The sequence below is a fragment of the Pavona decussata genome, unplaced genomic scaffold (assembly GCF_977016875.1).
Source record: "Pavona decussata unplaced genomic scaffold, jaPavDecu1.1 SCAFFOLD_91, whole genome shotgun sequence".
Classification (NCBI taxonomy): Eukaryota; Metazoa; Cnidaria; class Anthozoa; order Scleractinia; family Agariciidae; genus Pavona; species Pavona decussata.
In genome coordinates, this window is record NW_028145508.1 from 2,902,501 (window position 1) to 2,926,355 (window position 23,855).

A 23,855-nucleotide genomic window follows, 5' to 3' on the forward strand; every position below is an offset into this window, starting at 1 on the left:
ATTCGCTGTTATTGACAGCCTTTTTACATTTCCTTTTCAGCTGATCATGAAGCCAGTCATTCTTTTAGCTTCGAAGCTGAAAATTTTCAAGATAATCCGCCTATAGTGATTTGCCAGAACAGAGCATGAGAGAAATCTACGGTATCATTTTCCTACACCGAGTATTTCTCGAACGTTGGGGCGACCATGCACCATTTGCAACGTTTTACATGGTTGGTCGAGAGGGCAAAAGAACGAACAACAGAACAATGATCCCAACCCTAAAAACTGACGATGCAGCTGCAGGTTATCAGGGTCCAGTGAAAATAGAGCTTTTGAAAGGTGCAGGGCTACTGCCAATGTTATCAAATCCCTTAAGTGTTTTATGAAAAAACAAACAAAAACAATACACACACCTTCCTTCTTTTTATGCTTTATTATATAAAATAAGAATTTAAGCTGAAACTCTATGAAATAGATGATATGTACACGATGAAATTCTGGGAAAAATTTCCGAGCCCCCAGTAGGAATCGAACCCACAACCTTCCAGTTTATACTAGTCTGATCTGGATGCTCTAACCACTGAGCTATGGGTGACTCATGTGGTGAACAAGTCACAGGCTCGGGGTTATAAGTCTCAGGACTTCGCATCTCGCGAGTAAACTGGACACTAATCATATAAGCGAATTATCTGCATCACGCAAGCACATCACGCAAATTGAAATTAAACTAGATTTCGGCAAACAGGCAGGTATTATGCAGAAAACGTCTGTAGACTGACTATATACAGTCAACTCCCTTCATTGCGGACACCCTCGGGACCGCGAACAGCGGGAATTTATTTCAGTCAAACGCCTGTAATACTGTATGTTTTTGCCGGGGATTTAGCTGCTCTCCGTATTACCGGGGTTTCCGTAATAGCGAGCTGTCCGCAAGGCGAGAGTTGACTGTTCCCGGTCTACACGGTAACACAGAAAGTCGTAAAAGTTTAGAGCAAAAGTTCATCTTTCAAATCGGCACTCATCACAGCTAACTTTGCACTCATCAACAAACCGCTTTTTATTCCACTAATATAATTCATGTTTTCACGTTCCCATGCTCCCACCAAATGCGTAGCTCCACTCCTCACTGTACAAACCATACACAACCCACAATTCCTCGATTCGCGCTTTTTCGAAGGGCAAGCTCTCGATTACGGTTGTCCACATTATGCTCACAATTTTCACTATTATGCTAATTCTTTATGCTCAAAAAATCTTACTATTATGCTCAAAAAGTTCCACTATTGTGCTGAGAATTTTTTCCCCGGATCACTCATTTTTTTACCTAAAATAAACTACGATCGCTTGATATGGTTATATGGAGGATTATATAGACAACATATAGTTTAAGTATATATTCCCTTTATGTGATCATCTTTGGTTATACTGAAGCATGATGGTGGCTTCAATATAGTCCTCCATAACACATGCTTGGTTGTCCCGAAAGGAATTTTCTAGCAATGAGAAAACCCTCTCCGAGGCTGCAGATGACGGCTGGATAAGCAAGATTTTCTTGCATGCTTTTCCCCAATTTGGAATCTATTTATTTATTTTCGATATTTTGACATATTTCCGGGAATTTTTCTTACTATTATGCTGGCATAACGCTCGATGCTGATTCCTCACTATTATGCTCAAAATTATGTCGGCATAATGTAGACAATGCAGGGACAATGCTACTCTCCATCAACAACCTTATATTCGTTTCCACTCCCTCACGGACGTAGCAACCCTTGCCGTTCAAAGCACCCTTGGAAAGCAATAAGCACGCAGGTCGTTTATGTCTTATCCTACGACAAAAAGAGTTTTCAGCCAATCAGCTTTCTATTTTCAAAATAAAAAGTGAAAAATAACCCCATCCTCTGAGACACGCACCGGAAGGAAATCGCACTCTTGAAATGTTATTGAAATTCTGACTTAAAGTGGCTGACAATAACCGCAAGGATGACTATTGCGACTAACGACTTGAGAATTCACTTCAGAAATTCCAGAATTTTGTTTTCTTTAAAAAGGCAATTAGACAAGAAATGTACTCGATATTTTACTGACTTGATTTTCCATTTCACTGGGTTAAAACTACTTCAGTCTTTTCGTGCAAACTTTCAATTCCGTGTAAGTAAACCCACAAGAAGTTTGAAACAGGCAAAAGAAAAAAAACGTAAAAACTGTTTTAAATTAACTATGTAAGCCCTTTCCGTTGGTAAAAATTGTCGGGTTTGCTATAAAAAAAATGTCCTATCATTAAAGGCGTAATTGAAATTCTGTTTACAAAAGATTATAAATAAAACATTAAACTAATTATAATAAAGACGGTTCTGTAAACCAAGCGCGTAATTAAATGCACATATTTGCTGGGCTTTCTTGATTTTGTTTTGCTCTCATTTAAATTTGCATTCAATTTATTTCGTGTTTCTGTGGCAAAACGCGCAAAAAGGGTTAATTTGCAACCTAAATCGAACCCACTCACGATAAATTACCGCAGAGAGGGAGTATTATCTTTGGAGGACAATTATTCACTGAGCTGTAAACCTGCGGTGACATTCATTTCAAATGCGCATTTTTTTTTTTCGCGCAAAATTCGTCACAGTTCCTTGCGCACGTTCTCGGGGGAAGGAATATTTCAAATCATCTTCGATCACCCTGGTTTTTACTTCGCGTCAGATGGGTTTCGATCTTTAACAAACTGTGCAGTTGAAACTAACCTTTTCGATCGAACATTGGACTGGTAGGCTCCGACGGAGGGTTAAGCATTTCATAGCAATGTCACAATGTCATAGAGCGCTAAATTTGCGCTTGAAACTTCGCGCGGGCGGCTTCTTGGTAACTCGCTTCACTGAAGAACACAAGAATTAACAGAGACTTGCCGAACAGGAGAAGGATGAAACATTCAGAAAATATGGAATCAAGCACTCTTTTTACACCGACGAACATAACAGGGAACTTTTCAACGACGGTAGCTCCGACCAATGGAACACGTAAGTACACAACTGCAGGCGTAGGATATGTGGTGAATTTTGAGTGTGTTGTGCATTTAATCGAAACGGGTGTAGTGCGTGCCCACACGAAACATGTCCTTCTTAACTCTTCAGAAAATTCAGTTGATGTTTAATTGTAACTGAAATTGCTTAGTAGCTTTTTGATTTAAGGCTGAAAGCAAAGGTGCAATAGATTAAGTAACTTCCGCCGCCCAAGTTATTTCTTGAGTTAAAATTTAATGAATTCGGCTGTGGAGAAATTGAGGATCCGACCGTGAATACAAGCCTTTCTTTAGACAAACAAACATAGAACATGTACCCTTTCTTTAGTTTGTTTGTCAATTTTTTATCCAAATGAAAGACAAACCAAATCGGCAATGATTCGAAATGTTAGTTTTCTATATATCCAAACAGTTGTCTTGAATTGCAAGCTTCAGTTTACAAGTTCAAGTTCTCGAGCACGCTAATGTAAATAAACCAATTTATAATCAAATCGCCGCAGGCCGAAAAATTCTCTGAACATATTTGTCTTCCGCTGACTTTCGACAATATTTTCGGCAGCTTTAAGTGTCATAATTACCACACCACTGTTAGATATTTGCAAAACTATCAGGTTTGTTATAGTTTGAATTACCAGATTGAAGAATTTTATTCAGTTACACTTGAAGACTCAGTCTAATTTGAACAGTGTTTGAACTCAAACTGTTATCGACTCTTATTTTACATGAGTTACGAGATAACACCTTTAGCCTATAGCGTGAGTTATAACTTTTCGCTGTTAAACTTAACATCAATATTGCATTTTAATTGTAACGTTTGTTTTCTCCTCTTGCATTGTAAGAGCGCTCCCTTAAAAAATCGATAGTTGATGAAACAATGAATGTTCAATTCAATCATGGGTTTGAAAACAACTACGCTAGCATACTAAACTACACTAGAATGTTCTAGGAAAGTTTAGAAACTATAACATGACAGATTATAATTAGAACTGAAATCTTCGCGCCGAAGATAGAGTAAAAAAAAAAGCGTGTTAGTTAAAATTTTAGATGATAGAAAGCTGTTGATAATCCAGTATTAAGGAGATTTTCCCTCTTGGTCGTTTGTGATCAGTCATGCCCATAACTCTTCATAACCTCAGGGCATAGGCGCTTCTCGTTTAATGCAGCTGAAATCTGAAGGAGAAATTGGAAAACATTTAATAGTCATGATTGAAAATTAGACTAGTTGATTGTAAACCTTACCATGTCTACAATTCACTAGAAAGTACACTGATCTAGGATTAAAATATATTAAAGGGGAAAAGAAAAAAAGTTCTGACCGATTCGTTCACTTGGAACAATTAATCATCTTTATAATTGTTGTCCCTTTCCTTTCAAATGTTTTAGGCGATGCCCTATCTGTACGTTTTGACCTCAAATGATCGTGTTGCGCGTTTCAACATGTGTGCTTCCTAACGCTATAGAAAGTTTGGCTTTATTTAAAATATAATATATCGTTTCTATTATCGCGTGTATTGCCAAACCTCATTTGATATCATATCATACTAGGCGTTGATTGTAATTCTCTAGTCGGTAGAAAAACGTGTTATTGTGGTCTTTCCAAATAGAACCATTGAGCGGTAATTTGATTTGGGGAAGTATGTTTCTGAAGGTCTTTGCGCAAAGTGAAAATTTCGAACTTTGAAATTCTTATAAAGTTTGAATCTGTAAAAAATCTCACGCAAATTGATTCAGTCGCGTTTAATCATTCGCAGTTTCTTGTGACCACATTGCACTCTTATTGATCAAAAGTGAACCCTCGTTCGTTTTCGCTGACTCTCGCCCACTTTCGATTCCGACTTGATTTAGAAAAAAAAAAACAAAACGACGGAATTCGTGTACCGAAAGCCTGTTTTGAACTCTGAAGATTGCTGGGCGCATGTGTTTCTACGGCGGCCTTGTGTGTTGGTCAGTTGTTTTGACAGACAGAATCCTACCGAAAGCGGTCATGGAAATTGATATCTCAGGCCAGACGAAACAGCGAGCCTTTGAAAGCCAGATGCATTTGAGAAGTTACGCCATGCTGGCCAACATTAGGCTCACCTGTTACTCCCAAATTTTAGAGTTTCGTGGACTGTTTTTATTGTTCATCCAGATTCAATTATTGATATCCAAGGACAGTTTGTTCTGACTAAAAAAAATTAGCTTACCCGAAAAAAGACTCCGTGAAGGAATCGAAAGCTTGCAACGCCCTAAATTTTTGATACTGGAAGCTTATTTTGTTTTCCTATTCTTTCGAGTACGTGTTTGATTTAACTCCTCAATCATTTATAATTAACTCCTCAATCATTTATAATTCTCCAAACTTCTATCACGATATTGATTTCCTATGTTTTCTGTTCATGAATTGTTAATGACTTTGAGAAACGGTGTTTCCTCTGTAAATAAGATCACTGTACAAGGAAGATAAACGAAGACCAACCACAGCGCGCAGGCGCAAACATCACACTGAACCAATCAGGGCTCAGAGCAAGTACATGTCGCATGCGCCAATGGCGAGCGAGTCAGGAATTATGCATTCTTACATGAAGTAGACTTAAAACTTTTTTTATTTCAGTGGTCGACAAGTATGCAGGAGCAGCCATCGACTTTGTAACCGGAAGTAAAACTGGAATGGTAGTAGGAATCATTATCGCTATTGTGATAGTGATAATAATCGTACTGTGTGTTCGTCAAGCTATTAAAGGACTTAATGAAGCCAAAGAGAGAGCTTTGATAAAACTTGGAGCTCTTGTGAAGAAAGAGGAGAGCCTTGAGTTGCTTGACGCCGTCCCCGATATGGAGTTGTCAGCGGTGCAGCCGGCTTCCGGAGACAAAAAGAAATTGGTAAGAAACTGACGTAAGAGCTTTTCCAACCTCGTTCCCAGGAACGCTGCTCTCGGGAACGAGGCTAAAGCTTTTTGAGTATCCCTTGCGTCTCTCCCAAGACCACTTTCCTTCTTTTTAATGCTCAAGTGTTTTTCTTTCCAACATTTGAAAAGCATGAAAGAAACAATGGCTTATCCCGGCGAGTTTTGCCATAATGATAACAGCGTTGTCACTGAACAGTGTCAACGAAATGCTCGCCTTGCCGCTAAACAAACTCAACTGTTTTACTTATTCAGAGCTATATAGGCTCAACAACACGAACAATAGAAGGAAATTTCGCTATGCGTTTAAAGGCATTCTATCAGCTTCTGTTAAATTTGACGCGACCTGCACCGATTGTGTTGCATGGTTGGTGGAGGGGACAAAAGAACGAACCATAGAACAATGCTCCCAACCCAACAAAATTGCAGCTGCAGGTTATCAGGGTCCAGAGAAAATAGGGCTTTTGAAAAGTGCAAGTCTACTGTTAAACTCTGCATTGCAAAGACGAAAATCGAAGCACTGGAAGCAGCTAAGTTCAAAGTTAAAAAATATAGAAGAAAACATCTCTTTTTGCATTGGAATTAACGGAGAGAGTACTGGTTGACAAAGGAAGGATATAAGAATGTATTACAAAGGAGACTGATGCTGTTGTGTTTGTTGCAGGACAATCTGGGAAACATTAAATTTTCTCTTGCCTACGACGAAACAAGGTAAGTAGAGACCTTAAAGGGCACGTAACTCATGGAAAGGTACCATATAGTCACCCACATAACCCTAAACCTCCATATAGTCACCCTTACCTTATCATGAATTTTATGCCCCTTAAAGCTACAACAAACTGAGTGGTGGATTTAGGGGAGCGGCCCGGGGGGGGGGGGGGGGGAGGGAGGCTTTTCTTTCAAAGTCGAAGCTTCTAGGTTCGAGGTTCCGACGGAGATGTTTCGTTTCACGGGGCACGGAGAGAAGCACGTTGAGTGTTCCAGAGCGCTCCCTCCCCCAGCCCCCTCCCCCACTGACGTGGGTCCGCCATTACAAATTAATAAATGGATAAGGCGTGGAGCTGCAACGGTGTAGGAAAGAAAACGAATATTTGGTTTTGTCAACTGAGTCAGCGATAAGGTAATTTGACCAACGCTAAGATATTTAGCCCCCCCCCCCCCCCCCCCAACCATTCTCACAAACACATCGCAGTCTGTAGTTTTTCTGTACATCAAGGCAACACAGGAAGCAGCAAAAATTCATTTTTCAAATCGGCACTCTTAATCCCAATGGAACCAACGAACGCCAAATGACCTTATTAACTCAGTTAAAAAAAATATTCGTAACATTTGGAAATGTGGATAGATGAAGTTTTGAATAAAAGGAAACCACTTGAAATGGTTCAATGACGACAGAATATGGAAATTTAGGGTGCGATCGATTGGCCCATTCTGGAATAGGAATACATACAATGACGACAAGAGATCCCTGATAAGAGGTTTTTGGAGTTACTGGAGTACAAGACGGCTCTTAAATTATCATGTGTCAGCGAAATTTTGCAGAAATGTCTTTCCAAATTTCCTTAAAAAGAGAAATCTGACAGCTATTCCACTTGTTACTATTCCGGAATACAGCGGTCAATCGAACGCAACCTTGAGCGGACGTTCGACATAATTGAATAGTTGATTTCATTATTGAAGAACAGTATTCAAGGGAAAAACCGAAGGATTTAACAAACGCTTTCCATTTCCAGGTCTGAGCTTAAAGTGAAAGTGTTTTACTGCAAGAACTTACCCATGAAGTTTGTTGGTGGCACCGTGTACACTTACGTTGAAATAGAAATGTTTCCATTTCATCGGATGACGTCCGACAAACCGCGTACGAAGTACATAAGAAATGAGTTCAGCCCTGTTTTTAATGACGAAGTTTGTATCACAATCAATAAGGAGGAAGTAGACGACCAGAAAATGTATCTTCACGTGTGTGACTACAATCAGATCTCCACGCGGGATCTGATTGGCTCTTACAAAATGGAACTTAATGACGTCAGTTTCAAGGCGAAAGGCAAAGAGACTGTTTACGAGGGAAACTTAAAATGGATTGATTCGGTAAGTGCCACGGCTGCTTAATAATAATTGGACTTCAAAGACTGATGCCCTTCCTATGATGGAATAGTGAACGAGGCGTGGCCTGGCTGACTAACAACGGAGTGTTTCTAAGGCGATAGGTTGAAATGAAAAAGAGGAATGAACAACGTACACAGAAAGGCAACGGCTGTTTCTTAATGAATTACGAGAATAACTGGGAGTTTTTATTTTGCCGACGGGTACTATTCGCCAGATGGGCTTTTTTCGCTGGGTTTATCCGCGGATGCAGCATCATGTCATGTGATCAATTTAAACCAATCAGACTCAGAGAATGGTGAACTGGAACAGGAGATAAGGTCCATCCGGCGAAAATACCCGGAATAATTGTATTCGACCGGGAAAACACACACACACACTTTTTCTTTCGTCGTAGTGGAAACGAAGAAGATTCAAAAGTCACGCCTAATTTATCAGCATTCAAGATAAATTTTGAAGTTATCAGTGTCTTGAGTAGAAACAGAAACTCGTGGTAGAAATTATGAAATTAAGGATAGATGGTTGGATTGGCAGAGGCAGACTTTCTGTTGGCGGAATATTTCTTTTGTTACAAACCGCTACTATGCTAGTGGTTCTACAAGCTAAGATTAATTATTCTTTTTTGCTTTCAGGTCCGCGGTGCGGAGCGTGGGGATATAAAGTTATCTATGCGGTATTATGAAGGCAATAGTCAGTTGATCGTTAAAGTACTGGAATGCAAGGGTTTGAAACCATTCCCTGGTCGCGTTTCTTGTAGTAAGTATTTATTACAATCAACTGTATTCGACTTGTCTTCCCTCCCTAGCCTATTAACAGCCCCCCAAGTGGAGTATGGGGCGAGACAAAATTCGCACCCATACCGCGCTCCGCTTGCCAGGCTCGCCGATTTTTCTTTTCGTCCTATACCCCACTTGGGAGCTTGTTCACAGGCTATTCCCTTTCCCGCCCCTCCCCCTCCAAGAAAACAAATTTGGGAAAGCTAAGGCTGATGGGGACTACTCAGGAGCACCCAAGGACAATTTTCTCTCAGATCCTTTGAAACGCTATTTCAGGCTATCTGGAGCGCCTTTAAAGCTCTGGATGTTCATTTTAGGCCACGCTATAATATTTTTAACTGTTCGGTCATTCAAGGGGAACTTGAGTCTTTTCGAAATTACTAGGTCATCGTTTGTCCCTTTCCCGAAAACCTTAGGTCTTATTTCCTTTCCGAAAATCTTAGCTGACCTTTTTTCGGTACCCGAAACGACATTTTTATCAACCCGAAAACACCAGGCCTTAAATTTCTCATATCACGAAAGTTGGAGGTGAAAATTCCCTTTAGAAAATTGTAGGGGATTAAGGGCCTTCCGAACAGATACTTTACCGAAACGATCCGCTGGGTGCCCCTGACTACTTCTTAGGATCAACTTGGAGAATTTTATCAGAAGATTACTTCCCATTCTCTTTCTTATCTACATCTAAATTAGTTTTCCATCCCCTCCTCTCACCCACCCACCCACGTTTCAAAATGGGCCAGCTATATTTTCGGAAAGCCAATAACATTCCGTAAATCCGAGGAATACGATCCCGTTCCGTAAAATTTTCGGCAATTTAACCGCGCCTAATGCCACCACAAGTGTTCTTGGAGCGGTGCAGAAGGCTTGGGACTCAGATTCACCTTCTTCTTTGTACTTCGTTACTCGAGAGAATCTGACCGCAGTGTCTTTAAGTTGTTTTAACGAGTTAGCTCCCACGAGTCTCCTGTAGTTCAGTGGTAGAGCATCCAAACTAGTAATCGGAAGGTCTTAGGTTCGACTCCTGATAGGAGCACTCGGATTTCTTTTTTCCGCGTATGCTTGTGTCATTCACTGAATAATACATCACTGTCATTGTGTAAACTTTTGTTCTTTAGATTCCTATGTTAAGCTAAACCTCGTGCGAGGATCAAAAATCTTTACAACCAAGAAGACAAAAGTGATAAAGAAAAACCTGGAACCAAAATTCGAACAGGAATTCACGTTCAGCGTGGTGGAAGATCTCCTGGATGAAGTAAACCTGGTGATACACGTCAAAGACAAGCCACTGATTGGACGGAAACGCTTGATAGGCGAGCTCTGTGTTGGTTGCCAAGGTGTTGGTCAAAGTCTCGCGCAGTGGCAACTCATGGTCGACAAGGAAGTTACTATGTGGCATCAATTAGAACTGTTGAACATTGTTCCTGGGAAAACGGATCTTCAGACCACAATGGCGAGCTTACAGGGCTGGGAGACTACATCGGAGGAGGAGAGCGAAGAAGAACAGGAAGGGACGTTTACAGGATTGTTACCGGGAGGATTGTTCGGTTCTTCAGATCAGAGTAAATCGCCTGAGAAGAAAAAGAAACCGAAAATATCGAAGAAGCAAGCAAAGCTATGATGGCTTGTAAATGTTTACGAACCTGGCGACTCTACCTTGTTATCCCATACTCCAATAAAAGTCTAGGTTGCTGTTTTTAGCGGAGACTTCCGGAAAAAAATCAAAGAAAGGAAAACAAAGTGCACGCGGAGAGTTATGGGATGGATATGCCGCCAACCTCTGCGTTCACAGTTTTTGCTCGGAAAACAGCGAGATTAGGGACCTTAAGAAGCGACGGCGAGGACGGCAACGGGAACGTCAGAAAACAATAGTTTTACACGACATTTCTTTGTCGTCCTCTGCAAAACAACGTTGTGAAATGACCACATTCAAGTTTTTATGGAGAAGATGAACGTATGATTATTAATTTTTCCTTTCTTTTTCTGAGCTTTAAAGCCGCCACTACTACGTTAGGACCTGGATAGTTCGGTCACATTATACAACAAACTATAAGTGAGCAGAAATTATCGCGAATTTATGCAGAAAACGCGAATGTAATTTTTAACTCCTATTTTCGTTGACGTCGCCTTCATCTCTGGCCCTATTATGAAATAGGACGCGACTAACAAGAATAGAATTCTTGGTTGTCACAGCGCTGACAACAAAATGTCAAGAAGTGGTATTTTTTATTAGTGTTGTTTTTGGTTGTGTAAAAAGTTTTCAGCATTTTGATCAAAATGAATTGTTTTGTTGCGAATTTTTTATTGACATGAACTCAGTTGGGGTTTTCGCGTTTTAGGATGCAGCGCAAGCTTGACTTTTTATGCTAGTTCCAAAAACAGTATAAAGAATCAGGACGATATACCAAATGCTTTAAACCTCAAGACTGAAGCAAAAGATCCATGGTTCTCAAAAGATCAATGAATCACTTAAAAGAGTATATACGACAGCAAATGTTCTTTTATCTGTATTAGAAACCTCAACTGTATCCATACTCTCTTTGCCATCTTTGTCCCTCCACAAACAGACGCAAAAAAATTGACGTCTGTCAAATAAAGAAAACTTAGATTTGAATTATTGATATATCTTTGGGGTGGGGGTGGGGCAAAAGTGTTGACACTTTATCTTAGTCGTTTCATGGAGATAGATTTACAGTCGGTATTAGAAGCCAACTCAAGGCCACAAGTAAACCGAGGGTTTCCTCGCTCGACGTAAGTACATACCTATTTAAATTAACTGTGTTCGCACCAAAAAGTCTGGACAGCAGGAAAGTCACAAATAAGTTTTAGATATAAAACGACGATTTTCAACTTCACCTACAGAAACTTCTGCCTTCTTCGAAGGAAATCTTTACAGACGATGAATATAAACAACTGGTAAATGCTAATGAATACGTAAGAAATAGTCGAAAAAAGCTTGCGGATTACAAAGATAGCCGCTAAATTAACGTGTTGAAGTTGCTGAAGCTAAAACGTCTCCCTTAATCAGCAACTTCATCTGCACGTTTTTCTATTAAATGATTACTCGGGCCGTAAGGCGGACCGAGTTAAGGTTTCGGTAGCATTATCAAATTCTTTTTTCTCTTTGGGGTCGCGATGGGCCGAGAGATAAGACTTCGGGCCACGAGTTATTGTTCTCGGTCTCGTTTTTTGTACTCGGCTGGTACGAGTTACGTTTTCTGTCGTGCTATCAAATTCTGTAAATTCTCGGTCGCGTTCTTTGTTTTCGGGCCGTGAGGAGTGCCTCGCACGTCTGGCTCGCATATTGTAAACATGAACAAAACATGCGAGGCATGAACAACCCCAACATAAACTGCTAACCGTTAAGCTAACCTAAGTGCTATTTAGGCTAACTGGAGTGCTCTTTAGGCTAACCGGAGTGTTTTTTAGGCTAACCTGAGTACCTCAAGGTTAGTTTTGTTTAACCGAAAAATGGCAACTAAATCAGTCTATGACCTCGCGGGCCAAGATCACGGATAAAGATGTCTCACGTTTACTATAGAAAAACAATCAATGTAGAAACGGTTTCCGTCTTCAAATGAAAGGTGAATAACAAATGCTTTCCCCTGAATTTCATTTAAAAATATAAACAGCGAAACATTGAAAAATGTACAAGGATATAAACGTACGCATGATGCGTAACGTTACTCTAGATCCGGGGGGGGGGGGGGGTACTCAACAGATGCTTGGGTAGGGAGGTGCGGCCCGGGTGTTCAAACCCTGACACAATTCTCCGATTTCCCTATCCCGTTTAAGACAGAATTCAAAATTTTCAGGCCCTTTCTAAGACATTTTACCCAAGAGCACACCCTCTTTAAGACTGGAATGAAATAAGAATACACTAGTTTCGTACTGTATTTTAATGCATTGGCAATCACAATCTGTTTAAGCCATTAGGTCATGTAGGGATACCCTGTTTAAGACATAAAATTGATGAAATAGATACCCCGTTCAAGTCCAAACACCCTGAAAACCATACCCTATCGGGCCGCACGTCCCCGTTAAGGTCACATAAGGGAGTACCCTCCCGGGTCTAGATCATACCGAAAATTACGATCCGTCATTGCCCCGGCGTCACATACATATTAGGACCGTACAAATGGTTTCTGTCTCTAAAAAAAGGTGAAAACGTAAGGATTAAAGCCCGGGGATTATAAAAAGCATTCGTATGACAAATGTCGTTTTCCCCTGTATTTCATTTTGACTGTAAGAAATGCAATTCTATCTAGTGGTTACTTATTGCCTCACTATATTTCTGTATCTATCTATTTGGTATGGGAGCAAGCTCTCTTGGGGGTGGGGGGCGGGAGGAGGAAAGAGGACCCTCCCCCAAGAGAGCTTGCTCGCAGGCTATATCTTTTTGGGGGAATTGGCGATGCTGGAGGTTCTCACTGTTAAAAGATTGTAGGCTTTACGCACCACACAGTCAAATATGGCCCGAGTATAAGCTGGAAACAGCTTCTTGTTTGAATGCGTATTCATTAGCATTTACTAGGTACTTATATTCAAATTTGCATCTTCTGTGACATTTGCACTGAAGAAAGCAGAAGTTTCTGCCGAAACATGTCTGTTTAATTAAGATCGTCGTTTTATATCTAAACTGTAACGTATGGCAACATGTTAGCACTATCCGGGGCGGTGAACTTGAAAATTTGGCAACATACGATCAGCACATTGTATGTCCGACATGGACTCTGCACTGTCCTAAGGGATTCCTTTCATTTCGCGGGTGACCACGTAGTGCGCGTAATAGCCTGGGGCCAATTGCAAACCTCGCGCGGGCGCGCGGGGTAGCGCCTGCATGGGTGTAGGCCCCTGCCGGACAATGAAACGCTCCTTTGGGTGTGTAAACCGAGAAGCAACTGTTGCTGAAATAAAGTGGTCTGAGGAGACCCAGAATAACTTTTTTTGTTACTTTGAAGCACAGTAATGCAATTCAGGAGCTCTGTGCGTGAGGGATCCCACTTCTTTGCCGATGATGAAGGCCTTAATTTGGCTTGCTCAGTAGAATAACCTTTACCGCAACAAATGTTTTGTGTGCACATAAAAGGAGAATTACTTACAAAACAATGTTTTCCTTCAGTTTCCCTAGATCTCCGCTTGTTTCACAGATATTAAAGTGAACTCTTACCCAGATCTCCAACTGGTACAAGTAGGTGTGATCTGGGAACAAGATTAGGGAAAACGTAGCTTCTACGAACTTCTACGGGATGCAGAACAAGAATTAAAATCGAGGTGGGCTTTAAAATGAATTTCATGGGGAGAAGCTCGTAGAATAGGCTCAATTTGCCTGCTTTTTTATGCAAAAAGAGCTCGGAAAAGATCCATAAATAGTATGCACACTTGCCAAGTCTAGGATTGTTGATATCTTAAAAGGGCTGAATACAAATTAACAACAGAGTTCATAGCCCAGCACTCGAATCTCTTTACGGTGGCCAATTTACCTTCAGTTGATCAGCTGTTGATAAACCAAACATTCGTTACCTTAAATGTGGATTGATACATTTTCTCATTTTTCACGATCTGCAATTTCCAAGATGTCAACAGCCAAACGGCAAACTGTAACATCATCTGATTTCGCCTCAGTTATGTCTGACACGAGACCCTTTACTAAAACAAAATAAAATTGCGTACTGATATTTAACAATTATCCTGCGAAATCGCGCGGAATATCACCTGATACTCAACAGACGAGGTTGTACGCCGAGTTGGCTAAAATCAGGCGATATTAAGGAGGATAAATTGTTTTCATATTCAAAATATTGATACTCAATGTACAGTTTTAACGCAGAAAAGCTTGAGTTCTGTATTTGTTACATTTTTCTCCCCGACACACGAAATTTCGTTATCGCAGAATATCTGTTGTGTAAAGATCACAAGTGTCACAGTGCGTTGCGGTGAGTTGTTATCCGTCTTAATGGCCTACTTAGTTAGAAGAGCCTTTCCCATGGCAACCTTTCAATGCAATTACTGATATTGAAAGTTGAGAATTCAATATAAATCACCGTGTATTGATTGCAATTTGATAGACTATTTATTGTTTCGCGATCAATTTAATTTCTTTTATTCCTGTAGAATTTCAGATCGCTGTCGGACGTCGAGTAACGAGGAACTGATATATACCGTTTCAGTTTATAGGGCTTTTCAATTGAGCGTCGTAAAACCAAAGCCAAAGTGATAACTCTGACGAATCACACAGTTATACAAACAACGTAACGAACCAATCAGAATTCGAAACAAGTATGTGTAACCGGCGCCAAGCGCGGAAAAACGCGTGCGAGCAAGTTGAGATTGTTTGGCTTTCTATTGGCTGAGAAAATGGCACGAACTTTGCCAACCAATAGCAGAGCGTAAAACAAGCAAAACCAAAGCAAATGCGAAATTACTTTCGACAGTCAATTGAAAAAAACTGCTCTATTGTCAGTCCCGCAATTAAGAGATAGATTCAATCTATAAAGCGGGCTGAAATTATGGGAGTTTTAAGCTCTTGAACAGCTGTAAAAACACTATCAATCCTATCATTCAATCTCGGAAATATTGCCTCTGGTGTCTGAAAATCATTTGGAAAATAAAAAAATCATGGGAATTAAACGAAAATTGCATAGTTTTCACATGATAGTTTCCTGCCGTTCTTGATTTTGTAAGGGATAACATTTCTTTTATGAGCAAAAAAATATTTACACTGCACAATACTTGGAGAAAGTTTTTGGTGAAAATTTAGATTGCATGCTGAAAAAAAAAAAAGATTGATTGTGCAAATATCAGGTTGACAACCAATTCAGAAATTCAAATATTGCTGTAAAATGGAAGCAAACATTATTTTCACCCCTAATTTCTTTTTGTTATCAAAAGCTTAGTTCAATTTATAGCTTGTTATGTATAGACGAGATCCATCTATACAGTACAGTTCAATTCGCTGTGGGATGCAATCATGATATAGATAACAAAACCAACTGCTATTTTGGGTCTCAGAAAATCATTACAATTAAAAACTTAAACATTTCTAAAGCGGGCAGCAAATGAGATGTATATTTAAGGAGTGCATGATATATTTTGTAAAAATAATATTTCTATAGTCCTGAAAATTATCTCACTGACAACTATTTTAAAACTAAAAATTGTAATCTCTTTAATAGCCCCTTCCTGTTACTCGATGAATTGTCTTAGCCTTTGGACATTAAAACGGCACAAAAGAAAAGTAATTTAAAAGGCGCGAGATGAAGCCCTTTTTGTTTTACCACGTTGCATTATATGCAAATGATAAATACAGACTTTATATCAAAGGTTTTGAAACCACGTTTGTCTTTTCTTGTAGTTATTGATACATCTGCGATATACGAATCGCATTCGCAAATGTGATTGGTCCACATGGCAGAGTGGTCAGTCTCAAAATAACCAAACACGATCGTGCAGAGCGCAACATTAACAGTGGGAAAAATAGTCGCTATATTAAAATATCGGCCGCCAAATAAACTATGAAGAGGAAAGCCATGGCAGGGAACACCGAATATTCCAAGCTTTCACAAGCAGATGAAGAAATGGCCTGCCAGTTTGTCGTACAGAAAAAACATCGACCCGAAATCGACGCGAGGAAAAGGTTGATCACAGCTTGCCTGTTTTGTACCGTGTTTATAATCTGTGAGGTTACAGGTAAGGAACTGCAAGCCGGTTTTTTTGTGTAATATTGAATTAATATAACCCGTAATCATTTGTACACTACGTCTGTGTATTTCTTAAAATGCTCGCCCTTTGTTTCCCTTGTATAAAGTCGCCTTTTGTACGTTTTCTTAGAATTGTTTTGATTTTTTCATGAAGAAAGTGTTTCATTGCGAACGGGAAAAAGCTTGCAGATCACGAGTTACCGACGTGTAGAATATTACGATCAACATACAATTATGTAGATTGCGTAGAATGTTTGACATATTCAGCTTTTTACGTCGTTTAGCCCCCAATTCTACATATAAACAAATATTTTTTTCTATACTGTATAAATTACTATCGGCATACTTAGAATAAAACATTCCCGATGAAAACCAACTTTACAACTGCTTATATAATTTATTCAATTCAGGCGGCTCCGAGCTGAATTCAGTCAAAATTGTAACACGTTTAATCATATTGTTAGTCGAAAAAAATAATCGCGTAACAACGCAAATGACACCCTTGTCAGTCTTTCAAATGAACAGTTGCTCGCTGCTCCCGAAGGGAATAAGACATCTTCCACCTTCTGTTGATTCAAGAATCTTGAATCGAATTCAAGATCAAACTTTGTCGGTGTACATTAGAAATTTTCGGGAAGCAGGTAGACGCCATTAAATGAATATTGGTTACTTTTGCAAAACCGAGAAGGTTTTAACCATTAACTGCCGAAATAAAATCGTGGGCGGATAAATTTATCCTCTGTTGTCCCCCTGATATACTTATTGACGGGTCATTAAAGGCCTTTTTGTAGTGATCAGAAACCTTAAAAGCTTTTCGGCAGCTTTCTATTGCCAAATTTAGCATTTTGATGGTTTCAAGACCTGCAGTCAATCAAAAGAAATCATAAATGGCTTTTATACATACTGTTTCCATATTATGTTTATAGTTCGTTTTTAGTTACATTAAATAATTTATGGTTACAATGTTCAGCTCAGGTTCAGTTTCATTTTCCTGAAAATTGCTATAATATATGAAAAAAAAAAAAGGAATTAAATTACAGGAAACCCCAGTCTAGTTAAATGATCTTTTTTCAAACCATCAAATCATAAAAGGAAACGATCTGGGCGAGCCGGTTTTTTTTCTTTTTCTCATAAGAAGTGTGCCTTTTATGAATATTATTTGGGCATAATAGAGTCCTAAAGTGATGACGTCATAAAAACTAAATTTATGAAATTATGGGAAATTTTCATATAATGGGAAAGAGCATGATGAAAAATGTCTCATATCATATATCCTTTTCGTGCCTCGTGGCACATAGGGATGAAAAATGTCTACTTGCCAAAAATCAGCATTTTATTGCAATTTGGGGTCGAGATATTAGCTCTGTTATGCCCCGATGACTCCATACAAATCCTTCTAATTTTGCCTCAGTTCCAAACGTTTGGAACTGAGGCAAACTAAATATTTGTGACGTCCCACTTTAGGACTCTATTTTGCGCGTGGATTAAAGAAAACCACCGCGAAATTCAAAAGATGATATGCTCCTCTCGAAAAACGTTTCTGTGTACTGTTTATGTACCTATATTTAATTTACCTGCCTTTTTTTATTTCAGGCGGTTTCTTTGCCAACAGCCTCGCTATCATAAATGACGCTCTGCACCAGTTCTTTGATCTTAACTCTTTGCTTATGAGTCTGGCTGCGTCTTGGATTGCACGATGGAAACCAAACGAAAAGAAAACGTTTGGATATTACAGGGCAGGTAATTATGACATTTACCTTGCCGTTAACAAGCTCTTATACTTTTCGAATCAAAGGTATTGAGAAAAACGTACCTTTGATGCTGTTTATCGTACTGTTCAAATTGGTTTTGAATTTTTAGCATAGAGCAGTTTTCAATCGAGTGTCGTAAAACCAAAACCAAAGCAATTACTCTGGCCAATCACGACAGGTGCAAACAACGCAATGAACCAATCAGAATCCAAAGCAAATACATTTAACTGGCGCCAAGCGCGGGAAAAGACGTGCGACCGAGGCACGATTGGTGTAGGTTTTACATCTTATTCGTTGAAAAAGTGGCACGAGTATTATCGACCAATCACAGAGCGTAGTAACGCAAAAAAAAAACAAAAACAAACAAGAAGCAAGAACTTTCGACACTCAATTGAGAACTGCTCTAATCATGAAAACCTACACTTAATGTGTCTACTCAAATGAAAGCTACAGAGCAGAACTGTTCTGCTCTTGACAACAAGATCATTGTCCTTTTCATCATGCTAAACCAACAGGGAATATCACTGGGCATAAGCGTATTAGTGTTCATATAGTTACACTTTAATCCGCCTCCCTCGTTATATAAAGACTTAACTAAAGTTCCTTCCCAAATTGACAGAAATTCTTGGCGCATGCGCTGTGATCCTGACTCTGTGGCTGCTGACCGGTGTGCTCGCGTATGAATCAATTCTCAGACTAATTCCGGGATATGGCGGTCACCACAGTCACGTGAATTCTGACGCTATGATTCTGACGGCAGCTCTCGCTTTTGGTGCTAATATTGTGTGAGTATTCTCCAAGTATAATATGTTTATAACTTTAACTTGTTTCCTTCGATTTCCGCTTTTATTTTAAACTGATAATTCTGAAAATTAAAATAGCTTAAAAAGTGAAGTGCCCAGTAACGAGAGCAAAAAGAAGATTTTCCGAAGTTTCTTGAACACATTCCTAAATAAAACCTAGATTCTTAAAGATTTCTCAAACTGGTAACGACCGGAACGATTGTTGTGAGTTAATGTAGGTAAAAGAAAGGCAAGTGAAGTCGGTCTAGAACCGAGAAGTATTACTACTCACCTCTGAACGGGATTATCCTCCTGTTGGACCTAAGAAGTCGACGCACAGTATAACAATCCCGGGGGGAGGGCAAATAAATTGTAAAACATATGATTGTCTTCCCATCTCGATCGCGATGTCACATAAATTTCTGTTAAGAGCTCATGAGACATATTTAGTCGGGGGGTGAATGCTATCTTACTGCCTTCATGCACAAGACTGAATGGTATACGAAATGGCGAGGCTGATTCGCTCTCTGTAGGAAAGTTATTACAAGCCGCTGTTGATTGCTTCGTTTTTCTTCTCTAGGATAATTTGTTTGCTGAACGTTCATTCGCATCACGGCGATCATCATTGCGAGACTAACATCACAGTAAGAGCGGCCTTTCTTCACACTCTTGGAGATGTCTTCCATAGCTTCGCTGTGCTCGTTGGTGCAATACTCATTAAAATCAATGTAAGTGCAGCTTAATGTGATCTTTTCCACATTCTTTCTTAATCAATGAGCCTTGGAGACGCTGTTTTGAATGAACAAACAGACAGTCAGAGGATAATGATTGTAAACGACGTTTTCACCAAACCGAAATCGAGTTTTACAATAGACCATAGTGAATGCCTCCTACCTTCAACAACTGTAAACTAAGCATCACTTAGAGAGACCAAACCTGCAACGTACACAGATTCCACCAAAACGTCATAAAAGGATTGTACAACAGAGACAAGTGCAAAAAAGGCTCGCTCTGGGCGGTATAAACAGTTTCTTTTAAAGGGACTATGTCATCTCTGGCGCATGCGCGTTGATGAGAAGCACTTTGAAATCGTTCCGACTATTTCAAACACCGTCGGAGATTTTAGGAAGCTGTTTTTTGATGTGTTTGAATCGCTTTCGTCTTCGGAAAGTTAGCTGAATGTTTATTTACAAACATTCTTTAGCAATTACAGAAGCTGTTTGTTGCGATATTTTTTAAAGCTTTTGCAATGGCAGAAAAGCAAAAAATCCCGCGACGAGTTGTGTGCAAATTAATTAGTCTCATCCGGACTCTACTGCTCATGTGCCCCAGCTGAGAGAGAGAGTTGTGGAGTCTTTCACCCATTTGTTGCTGTTTTTTGTTTTATCCTTGCGAATGGAGTTGTTAACTTTGACGAAAAGACAAATGTCAGTAACCTGTCGTTCTTACTTTGCAGCCCTCTTGGGAAATCGCCGACCCAATTATCAGCTTGCTTGGTGCATGCGTAATTCTCGTTTCGACGTTCAGTGTTCTAAGAGACTCGACTAATATTCTGCTGGAAGGTAAAGAACATTACTAGTTTGGATAATCCTCATATCGGGTTAACTTTAAGAGGTTCCATTATCTCTGTAAGTTCAATTCCAATATCTAATGAATCAAAACCCGTGAAGTGGGGAAGGTGGCTTTGCTAAATTCCAGGTTCCCACTTACGAAATGGTCTTCGACGTTTCTTCCGTTTGATTAATTCAAATGAAAGAAAGCAAGGCGTAAACTAAGTGAAAGGCGGTAAATACCGCTTTTGCAGCATCTTTCTAAACGATGTGCAAATCATGGTGCACATATTTACTGCCTGAGCATACGTGGCAGGCGCTAGAAAAGGGAAGGGAGAAGGAGAATCGAAGGCGCACGCGACGCTCGAGGCGAGCGAGGGAGATGGCTTCCTTTCCTCTCTCCCTCGCTCTCCTCGCGCGTCGCGAGCACGCCCGATTCTCCTTCTCCCCTCCCCTTCCCAGCGCCTGCCACGCGTTTGCTTTAATTTTACATCTTGTATGGTTTCATGTGAATCACATTTGCTCCGATAAAAAATTTGAAGTAAAAAATCATACTTTTAACGGTGCGGTGTGTAGTTCTATACTATCAAATCATTTTTCTAAAAGTGGATGTTGTTCGAGAAATATTATTCCTCTGGGAGCGTCGGTGATAGAAATCGCAGCTCATCAGCTTACTAACCATACAAATGACACGAATAAACGTGTATAGCCTGTAAAAACAACTTGTTTATGTTCATCTGTTGGGTTATTGGCCGGCTCCGTGATTTGCAGATGTCGTTCCCAGAGCCCAAAAAGATCACCGGTTCTGGGGACGAGAATCAGCCGAAGAAGAATGGGGCGAGGAAACAAGCGATTTTTTAAGCCCCATCTTCTCGCTAGCTCGCAAATCGTGGTTCCCCCTCCAAGATACTCGCAAACTGAACTCAAAGATTGAACTTGAATCGTGTTGAACATGACTGAAATCCCAAGCACAAATTTAACCAATCTTTTTTATTCTCAGGAGTACCTTCAAACATAAGGCTTGCTGACGTCAGAAAGGACCTGACAAACATTGATCACGTGCGCAGCGTGCACAACGTGCATGTCTGGGCTTTAACCGCTGGTAAAACCGTCCTGTCGGCTCATGTTGTCATAGGTATGTGACATGGTGGATCTTCTAACTGTGATCAAGATTCCAAGTGTGTGCAACGTTCTCATTGACATCTAAGATGGCGCTCGATTGACCGTATTCAAAGATAGGAAGAAACAGAATAGCTTTCAAATTTCTTGTTTTTGGTATATTTGGAAATAAGTATCAAAAAGCTTTTTCTGGCACACAATATAGCCAATTTGACACATTTTGTATCCAAGAAATTCCAAGCACCCCTTATGAGGGATTGTTTGCATTATAAGGAATTCAAGACCACATGCAAATTCTCCTGTGAATCTGAGCTTAAACAACAAAAAGCCATCTCAAATGCATTTAGGTCGGTAATGGTCTGAGCCCTTCAATTAAAATATGTTTTATTTCCTGTCAACAGATTCCAGGGCGGATATGAACTCCTTGCTACGAAAAGCAACTCAGAAGATGTCAGAGACATACCACTTTTATAAGTCATGTTTACAATTAGAAATCAGACAGTCTGAAAATGGACCTAATTTTCAACAAAATCACGCAGCAACAGTTAATACAGACTAAGAAGACGAGAAGAGAGAAAAAAAATCGACGAAGTGGTTTTCAATTGAGTGTCGTAAAACTGAAGCCAACTGAAGATAATTACACTGGCCAATCACAAGAGACACAAGCAACGCAATGAACCAATCAGAATTTGAAGCAAACACATGTCACCGGCGCCAAGCGCGGGAAAACGCGTACGAGCAAGGCACGATTGGTTTTGGTTTTGCTTCTTATTGGTTGAGAAAGTGGCGCGAGTTTTTCCAACCAATCAAAGAGCGCGGTGAAGTGGAAACAAAGCACACGCGAAATTACTCTCGGCACTCAATTGAAAACCGTTCTTTAGAGTCAGTAAGATAATAATTTCGGCTACATTTTCGACAAGGGCGAATTTGTTGGAAAAATAAACTTTGTATGTGTTACTTAAGTTGCGTCAATTGGAAGTCAAACCCCAGAAAAAATACTGAAAAAAATCGCAGCAAACCCAGAGCGCTTTCAGTTTAGCCAAACATTTCGATTGGAAATACTGGAAACTTTCCGCTTCAAGTGGAAAGACGAAGAACCTCGTTTTCAGTTGCAATTTAGCAATATCATTGGTTGCTCATAAAACCTATGTGATGGCACAATGGTGGCGCAAGAAGACAGCAAAATGAAAATGAAATTTTTGTGCCAGCCGGTTGCAACGGGAAAAGTGGAGTACCCCAAAGGTCGCTCGTTTCCTCCGAGTAATTTTTGTTTTATCCTTGCGCTATTTGCATTTCAACTGTTTGCACAGAAAATTTCGGCTAAGTGGAGAGTGTTCGTGTCGCCTCCCCCCCCCCCCCCCACCCCCAAGTTGTTCAATTAGTCTTCGTGGCAGCAGCGCGAAAGGAAGGGAAGAGGACACGCGCACGAAATGAGGGGAGAGCGCTGAGCGTGAAAGGAGGAAGGGGGAAACGAAGCGTTCTTTTCCCGCTCCTCCACACTCCCCTCGCACCCTCTTCCCTCCTTCTTTCTAGTCGGCCACACAGGATCAAAGAGCTGATAACTTTTTCCGGTGTATAGCCAGCCACTATAGATCACATTCTAATTTCTGTAACTTATACTTCGAATTCTTCTCGATTCGGTTTACAAGGTTTTTTCGCCGTAACAAAACTGCATTTTACATAGGTCCGACTTCAACGCGAACTGGAAAAACTAACACCAACTTACATTCAAGGACAGAACTCAGCGTACGTAGGTAAATAAAAACGTAAAACACATGGAAATAAAAGTATAAAGCCAACACTTATAAGACAATATACAATAACGATGCGTACAAAAATGTAAAGCACCTATGTGACATCTTATAAATGAAGCATTTGTAACACAGGGGATGGGGCGCTATCCAGCGACGCAAATGCACGCTAACTAATGCACTTGGTAACACTTCCTCATAGCGCTACACTTTATTTTTTATACACCCTTGTTTCATTCACAATTCATTGGACTATAAGAAAAATTTAGGTCGACCTATCCATCGGATAAATAGATCCGCTCGTTGAGCAACTAGTATAGGGTGCAGAACTAGAACTTCACTTTGCTTTGAAAGGTGGATACATTAAAGTGGGATAGATTGGTTCACCTGTGGTGCACGGTCACCCCTTATTGAAAACTTGAAATCATTCGCAATGTGAGTGA

General features: G+C 40.1%; 2 protein-coding genes and 1 long non-coding RNA gene across 3 annotated transcripts; 2 read left to right on the plus strand and 1 right to left on the minus strand.

Annotated features, from left to right (window-relative positions):
• Positions 1–2,444: 2,444 nt before the first annotated feature.
• On the plus strand, positions 2,445–11,373 carry LOC146474221 (synaptotagmin-1-like). The gene is made up of 6 exons (XM_085117523.1): positions 2,445–2,996; positions 5,592–5,860; positions 6,548–6,594; positions 7,617–7,971; positions 8,619–8,742; positions 9,878–11,373. The coding sequence occupies exons 1-6, from the start codon at positions 2,900–2,902 to the stop codon at positions 10,378–10,380; spliced, it is 1,395 nt and encodes a 464-aa protein (XP_084973649.1). The 5' UTR covers positions 2,445–2,899; the 3' UTR covers positions 10,381–11,373.
• On the minus strand, positions 3,694–14,379 carry LOC146474222 (uncharacterized). Its single transcript, XR_014866246.1, has 2 exons — positions 14,283–14,379; positions 3,694–4,168 (listed from the first exon to the last, which is right to left on the minus strand). It is a non-coding gene; the product is annotated as an uncharacterized LOC146474222 (long non-coding RNA).
• On the plus strand, positions 11,410–22,618 carry LOC146474223 (proton-coupled zinc antiporter SLC30A8-like). The gene is made up of 8 exons (XM_085117524.1): positions 11,410–11,510; positions 16,114–16,448; positions 18,053–18,199; positions 18,830–18,995; positions 19,573–19,720; positions 20,449–20,554; positions 21,543–21,677; positions 22,063–22,618. Exons 2-8 carry the CDS (start codon positions 16,274–16,276, stop codon positions 22,218–22,220), a joined length of 1,035 nt encoding a protein of 344 aa, XP_084973650.1. The 5' UTR covers positions 11,410–11,510; positions 16,114–16,273; the 3' UTR covers positions 22,221–22,618.
• The last annotated feature ends 1,237 nt before the right edge of the window (positions 22,619–23,855 follow it).

Coding starts and splice junctions, on each gene's coding strand:
- LOC146474221 (XM_085117523.1), top strand. CDS start 2,900: ATGAAACATTCAGAAAATATGGAATCAAGCACTCTTTTTACACCGACG. Junction 6,595..7,616: donor CTTGCCTACGACGAAACAAG/GTAAGTAGAGAC, acceptor TTCCATTTCCAG/GTCTGAGCTTAAAGTGAAAG. Junction 8,743..9,877: donor CCCTGGTCGCGTTTCTTGTA/GTAAGTATTTAT, acceptor TTTGTTCTTTAG/ATTCCTATGTTAAGCTAAAC.
- LOC146474223 (XM_085117524.1), top strand. CDS start 16,274: ATGAAGAGGAAAGCCATGGCAGGGAACACCGAATATTCCAAGCTTTCA. Junction 18,200..18,829: donor GTTTGGATATTACAGGGCAG/GTAATTATGACA, acceptor CCAAATTGACAG/AAATTCTTGGCGCATGCGCT. Junction 21,678..22,062: donor GTCGGCTCATGTTGTCATAG/GTATGTGACATG, acceptor TCCTGTCAACAG/ATTCCAGGGCGGATATGAAC.